The sequence below is a fragment of the Palaemon carinicauda genome, chromosome 42 (genome assembly GCF_036898095.1).
Source record: "Palaemon carinicauda isolate YSFRI2023 chromosome 42, ASM3689809v2, whole genome shotgun sequence".
NCBI lineage: Eukaryota > Metazoa > Arthropoda > Malacostraca > Decapoda > Palaemonidae > Palaemon > Palaemon carinicauda.
In genome coordinates this window covers 18,609,121-18,616,620 of record NC_090766.1, presented here as the reverse complement: position 1 = coordinate 18,616,620, position 7,500 = coordinate 18,609,121, and the positions used below count along the sequence as shown (strand labels likewise).

Genomic DNA, 7,500 nt, shown 5'->3' with positions numbered 1-7,500 from the left:
ATAGTCAACGCCTTGGGTAAGGAGAATTGTTTGGTAATCTCAATGTTGTCAGGTGTATGAGGATAGAGGAGAATATGCAAAGAACAGACCAAACTATTCGGTGTGTGTGTGTGTGTGTGTGTGTGTGTGTAAGCGAAGGGAAAATTGAAGCGTAACCAGAGAAGGATCCAATGTAGTACTATCTGGCCAGTCAAAAGACCCCATAGCTCTCTAGCGGTAGTATCTCAACGGGTGGCTGGTGAATAACCAATATATAAATCAATGTATTCTCTCTTAAGGAATGAAAATTTTTATGAAATTACGTTTACACACACTCTCTCTCTCTCTCTCTCTCTCTCTCTCTCTCTCTCTCTCTCTCTCTCTCTCTCTCTCTCTCTCTCTCTCTCTCTCTCTCTCTCTCTCTCAAAATAGGATTATGTAGGTTTATTTGGAAAATCGGATTCGTAATTAAGATTTGTTAATTCTATATTTTTATTTGAGGAAACCAACGAAAAAAAAATTATATTTTATTATTTTGTTAATATGAGTAAATTCTATCGTATTTAGTTTATGAATTAAGAGGCTTAACATTCCGGTGATACTTCAACAAGAAAATTTGTTCAGAGAATATTTATTGAGTTATAACCCAAATCACGATTTCATCTTTTCAGGTGGGGTGCGGACGTGGTCTATAATGTAAGTACAAATATTATTTTAATCTTTTGATAGATTTTTTTTTTTTTTTTTTTTTTTGGTATAGATGTAAAAACATTTTTGTCCTCTATAAGTAAGGAAATTTATTTGTGTGGTTTGTGATAAGAATATATATTTTTTTTTTCATTGATATAATTACACAGAATTTGACGTTTTAATTTTTTTCTTTTTTACATCGATAGACTTTGGTGTTGCGACAACATTTTCAACATTTTTTAATTGAATCAATTAATACCAGAAAGTAGGTGTTGGTGATTTATTTATGTGTTATGTTACAAGAAAATATTTTAGTCTATAATTATATTTGTCATTAATATAAGTCAAGAGTAGCAAAAATGTGGCAGCTTTCAAGAAAAAACTGAAGACTTATTATTTTAGAAAGTGTTATAATAGTGACCTGAAAGCTATTAAGCCTGAATACAAATGCTAGCGAAATAACTGAAAAGATACAGAGCAAAATATTAACTGGAAAGAAATTATTTTCACGCACCAAGGCCCGCCTGAACAGACTTTTAGTGTCTGATGGAGGGCGAGAAATAAACCCGTAAAAGTAAGTACACAAAATTTATCAAGTTTTTTTTTTTTTTTTTTTTTTTTTTTTTTTTTTTTTTTTTTTTTTTTTTTTTTTTTTTACAAGATGACTTGATATTGCAACACCTTCCCCATCGTTATCCGCACATTAAGGGGTCGGTTGCTTGATGCGCCCTCTCCAATGCCTTCAATCAAAGGCATCCTCGTCCACCAAACCTCTTTTCTCCATATCATCCATTTATTACCGAATCAATCATTCAAGAGACAAAACTAAGTATCTGTGACAGGTAAAAGTAACACAAGAGAATCATTTTAGATAATACAATATCCACCTCAAGGCGTATACAATGGAGGATTAATATCCATAGCAGGTGCACTCGGTACTGTAGCTTGGCATGGATAAGCTATCCCCTGGGGCTGTGGAAACGCGGGGTTGGTGTAACCCTGGGGCATAAAACCTCTCGAGTCTTCATTCGTACCAAATGAGGAACTAGTGTTTGTATTCATTGTCGTTAAGTGATCGTTTTTAGTCCCTTTTTCTTGATACGGATAGTACACGTTGGCGTTGAGTGGCGTACCTGTTGGAATGGAAGTATCTGAAATATTTTCCTGATAAGATTAAGGTGTATATTTCATACTCTGTTAAGAAAAGGCTTAATTTTAATAGGAATTCTACGTAAAATTATACTGTTAGCCGTATTTCAGTAAAAGGCGACCGTAATTTTACCCTACTTTATTATCATCTTTTACGGGTTGGTGATAGTAATATCACTCTTTAATGTCATTATATCCGTTTTTTAAAATTGCAAATGCCAGACAACATTTTATTCCGGGATTTTTACCGTTTTTTTTACGGTAAATTTTTAAGTGTAGGGAATCTATGCAGAGGGTTTGGTTAGTGTTTAAATGATATTCTTCATTTTATGGAGTGCCCAAATCACTCTCTCTCTCTCTCTCTCTCTCTCTCTCTCTCTCTCTCTCTCTCTCTCTCTCTCTCTTTTTTTAAGGGGCCAGATCTCCTTCCCCCCCCCCCTGTTTTAATTGGTCAAATGCCGTTCCATATTCTTAGTGGGCCTTTTTTATGGACCAAATGTCGTTTCATGTGTTTTGAGTGTGCCACATGTTCTTTTTTTTTTTTTTTTGAGTGGGTCAAATGTTCAATATTTTGAGTGGGCCAAACTTTGTTCCATTTTTGTCAGTGGACCAAATGCTGTTCCATCTTTTTTAGGGGGCCAAATGTTTCATTTTGTGAGTGGGCCAATTGTTCCATTTATTGAGTGGGCCAAACTTTGTTCCATTTTGGTCAGTGGGCCAAATGCTGTTCCATCTTTTTTAGGGGGCCAAATGTTTCATTTTGTGAGTGGGCCAATTGTTCCATTTATTGAGTGGGCTAAACTTTGTTCCATTTTGGTCAGTGGGCCAAATGCTGTTCCATCTTTTTAGTGAGCCAAATGTTTCATTTTATGAGTGAGCCAATTGTTGTTCCATTTTTTGAGTGGGCCAAATGCTGTTGAATTTTTTTTCATTGGACCAAATGCTATTTTATTGTTTTTTAGTGGGCCAAATGTTTCATTTTACGAGTGGGCCAATTGTTCCATTTTTTGAGTGGGCCAAATGCTGTTGAATTTTTTTTTTCATTGGACCAAATGCTATTTTATTGTTTTTTAGTGGGCCAAATGTTCCATTTCTTTAGTGTGTCAAATGTTGTTCAATATTTAGAGTGGGTCAAACTTTATTCAATTTTTTCAGTGGGCCAAACTTTGTTCCATTTTTGTCAGTGAGCCAAATGCTGTACCATCTTTTTTAGTGGGCCAAATGTTTCATTTTACGAGTGGGCTATTGTTCCATTTTTTGAGTGGGCCAAATGCTGTTGAATTTTTTTTTCATTGGGCCAAATGCTATTTTATTGTTTTATGGTGGGCCAAATGTTCCATTTTTTAGTGTGTCAAATGTTGTTCAATATTTTGAGAGGGCCAAACTTTGTTTCATTTTTTTCAGTGGACCAAACTTTGTTCCATTTTTTTCAGTGGGACAAACTTTGTTCCATTTTTTTCAGTGGGACAAACTTTGTTCCATTTTTTTCAGTGAGCCAAATGCTGTTCCATCTTTTTTAGTGGGGGCAAATGTTTCATTTTATGAGTGGGCCAATTGTTGTTCCATTTTCGAGTGGGCCAAATGCTGTTGAATTTTTTTTTTTTTTTCATTGGGCCAAATGCTATTTTATTGTTTTTTAATGGGCCAAATGTTCGATTTTTTTTATTGTATCAAATGTTGTTCAATATTTTGAGAGGGCAAAATTTTGTTCCATTATTTGAGTGGGCCAAACTTTGTTCCATTTTTGTCAGTGGGCCAAATGCTGTTCCATCTTATTTAGTAGGGAAAAAGTTTCATTTTATGAGTGGGCCAATTGTTATTCCATTTTTTGAGTGGGCCTAATGTTATTCCTTCTTTTTTTTTGAATGGGCCAAATAGCATTCTGTTAATTTATTTATTTTTGAGTGTGCTACATTTCCCCTCTTTTGATTTTATGATCGGACTAAATCCCCTAGTGTAGTAAGTAGGCTCTGCGTTCACTCGCCTCCCCATCCCTACATTCTCAAAATCAAACTTCATACGAAAATCATCGACACATACCTTGGTGTTGACTCACGTGGACGGATGGTAGAACCTCGTAAGGCGGAGGATGCTCCACAAATCCTGCATTGGATTGAGACGCCAAATATGGTTGCCAAGGTTGCTGCTGCTGCTGCTGGAGAGGCTGGTGTATTGGTTGCGAGCCATTGTTGTATTGTTGCTGTTGCTGTTGCTGTAGCTGTTGCTGTTGTTGTGAATAGACCGAACCGCTGATAACGGGAGGATAAGGCCGCATGCAGCAGCAACAGCAATCTTGACAGAGGCAGATAAGAACTCCACAAATGAGACAGAATACTGCGAAGAAGATAAATTCACTTATTTAATAATAGATAAAAAGGAAGGATAAAAAATAAAGTAATTTTTAGTTGTACCTTTTACTCGCCCCCCCCCCAAAAAAAAAAATAAATAAAAACTATGAAACATTTTCGTGCGAGTGATTATTAATTTATCATTTTGTAGTTAATAGTGATATAAATCAGAAACATAATTATTGTGAATTTGACTTCTTAATGATACGGTACAGATAGCTCTTAATTGGTCAGTGGCTACTTTCCTGTTGGTAAAGGTAAAAGAGACTCTTTAGCTATGGTAAGCAGCTCTTCTAGGAAAATGACACTCCAAAATCAAGCTATTGTTTTTTACTCTTGAATTACAGTTCTCTGGCTTGAGGGTACAATCGAGCTCAATATTCTATGTTATCTTATTTCCTATCGTCACTGGACTATATTGCCCTGTCGGAGTCCTTGAGCTTATAGCATCCTGCTTTTTCAACTAGGGTTGTAGCTTAGCAAATAATGATGATAATAAGAATAATAATCTTGGAGCGTAAGTTCCTTTGGTCACTGCAACCTCACCATTCTTGTGAGATGAGGAAAGGGGGTTTGGGGGAGCCTATAAGTCTATCTAATGAGTCATCAGCAGCCATTGCTTGGTCTTCCTTGGTCCTAGCTTGGGTGGAGAGCAAGCTTTGGCGTTGATCATATGTATATATGGTCAGTCTCTAGGGCATTGTCCGGCTTGATATAGCAATGTCACTTTCCCTTGCCTCTGCCATTCATGAGTGGCCTTTAAACTTTTAAAATAGACCATTTATATAACTAGAAATTTAATTTTGGCACCATGTTGAGTTTCAAGGCAAATATGGTTTAAAAGCCATGCGTGTAAATTATCATGGACATGTATGGATGAAATCCTTATTACGAATGAAACATAGAATTGTTTGGGTCATCCTTCTTAAATATTATTATGACTAGCTAAGGTACAACCCTAGTTGGAAAAGCAGGTTGCTATAAACCCAAGGACTCCAATAGGGAAGGAAAGCCCAGAGCTGAAGGAAATGAACTATGTATGTGAAGTAATGAGTAAAGAAGTAAAAATATATTAGATCAGTAACAACATTAAAATAGGTAAGTTTGTACTTTTGAAGTACTGTCTATTCAGCTGCTTGATTAGGAAGGTCATTCCACGATCTGGTCACAGCTGGATTAAAACTTTTAGAACACAATGTAGTATTGAATCTCATGAAAAAGTTGTCTTAATCGTAATATATTTTCCCTATTAATAGATCGCTTACTTTGTTACATTTCAGAATGATTTTATTGTGACATTTGGGTAGTTATGCTTTACATTTGGCCGGTAATTAAGTTAATGATAGAAGATCCAAATATTTAACAGATATCCATGGTGGCATACGGATGGTAAGCAGGTGTACGAGTATTTTTCTATCATCATCATCAGCCATTACTAATCCACTGTAGAACAAAGGCCTCAGACATGTCCTTCCACTTTCGTCTGTTTATGGTCTTTCTATGCCAGTTTACACCTGCATTTTCTTAGGTCGTCAATCCATCGTCTTCTCTTCCTTCATCATCCTTCTTTTACAATCTCTAGGGACACATCCTGTTACTCTCAATGTCCATCTATTATCTGACATTCTCATATGTTCTGCACATGTCCATGTCTTTTTCTTACATGTTTTTAGAATATCTAATACTTTAGTTTGCTCTCGTATCCGGGTTGCTCTTTGTCTTTCTCTTAGTGTTAATCCCATCACTATATAAAAGAATAATTGATGGATATAGTTCTATATACCCCATTATACTTTGGATTTTATTACTTCCATCATCAGCTCCCCCTATTGACGCAAAGGGCCTCGGTTAGATTTCGCCAGTCGTCTCTCTCTTGAGCTTTTAATTCAATACTTCTCTATTCATTATCTACTTCTCGCTTCATAGTCCTCAGCCATGTAGGCCTGGGTAAGTCAACTCTTCTAGTGCCTTGTGGAACCCAGCTGAACGTTTGGTGAACTAATCTCTCTTGGGGAATGCGAAGAACATGACCAAACCATCTCCATCTACCCCTCATCATGATCTCATCCACATATGGTACTCGAGTAATCTCTCTTATAGTTTCATTTCTAATCCTGTCCTGTTATTACTTTAAACCAAAGTTTTTCTTATACAATTAGACCTAGTTTTTCCAATTATTATCGAAGAACAAAATAATCAATAGATGTTTACAACTGTTTATCTATGGCTAGGAAGACAGTCTCGTTGGGAAGATACGCAGGTGCAACTTTTGGAGGGGGCCCGTTAACCCCCATAAAAACCACCACTGTTTTATTACTGATCTTTTCATTGTTGAGAACAGTAATTTTCCGTAATAAAAACTTCAAGTATTTTGTTTTCAATAAACATGGACTTTCTCTTTTTCCTAATTAAGAGCTTTTTCTTTTGTAATAATTTTTGGGATTATATTTTTGTCATTTTACATTTTCACATGTAATAATTTGCTTGTTTTTCTTTTCTTGATAAAAGTGACCTCTCACATCCTAATTGTAGGGTCTTCTCTTCACAATTAAAGTATTTGGAATTTTATGTTTTGAGTAAAAGATATCTTTGATAACAATGAATAGTTATCTATTAGCGGTCATACCCTAATGCCACTAAGTAAGGAATTTATGAACCCCTATTTGGAAGTATGCTTACTCTTAACATACGGTCTTACTCTCCAAATCTACTGCCCTTACTCTCTCTAAATGTTTTTTGCAATGGACTTTTTCATGTTTATGTACATATATATATATATATATATATATATATATATATATATACATATATATATATATATATATATATATATATATATATACTGTATATATATGTATATATATAAAGCATTTATAATATATAAATATATATGTATTTATATATCTGTTATATAAATGTATGTATACTGTTTGTGGTAATTATAATGGATCTCTCTCTCTCTCTCTCTCTCTCTCTCTCTCTCTCTCTCTCTCTCTCTCTTTCTCTCTCTCTCTCTCTCTCTCTCTCTCTCTCTCTCTTTGCGAGGGCTCAATGCCGCAGTTCAGAAGAAAATTGTTTCGAAGCGAAGAATTTAAATGGCTCTTTCCCGTGTCTTGAAGTCATTAACCTCTAATTCTTTATGAAACCGATGAAAAGAATTGGCTCAGACTTGCGCCTGCACTAGACCATGGCCCAGGGTATCTCCAGTAAAAATTTGAAGGCCACTGATGCAGCGGTTCTTGAGATCCCGAAAAACAGTAGTTTTAATTAATTTTGCTTTCTTCAGGGGGGGGGGGGCCTGCATGCACCTGCACGATTTTCTTGATTTATACTT

General features: G+C 35.6%; 2 protein-coding genes across 2 annotated transcripts in view; both read right to left on the bottom strand.

Moving 5' to 3' along the window:
* The window catches only part of LOC137633025 (uncharacterized), a 40,079-nt gene extending 38,654 nt beyond the window's left edge, over positions 1 to 1,425 (bottom strand). The window contains exon 1 of the mRNA XM_068365193.1: positions 1,351 to 1,425. Within this exon, the coding sequence (XP_068221294.1) occupies positions 1,351 to 1,425 (75 nt within the window). The remainder of the gene's footprint in view (positions 1 to 1,350) is intronic.
* Positions 1,426 to 1,557: 132 nt separating this feature from the next.
* LOC137633024 (uncharacterized) overlaps positions 1,558 to 7,500 on the bottom strand; it is a 9,718-nt gene continuing 3,775 nt past the window's right edge. The window contains exons 3-4 of the mRNA XM_068365192.1: positions 3,859 to 4,152; positions 1,558 to 1,802 (exon numbers count right to left, since the gene is read on the bottom strand). Coding sequence (XP_068221293.1) covers positions 1,558 to 1,802; positions 3,859 to 4,152 — 539 coding nt within the window. The remainder of the gene's footprint in view (positions 1,803 to 3,858; positions 4,153 to 7,500) is intronic.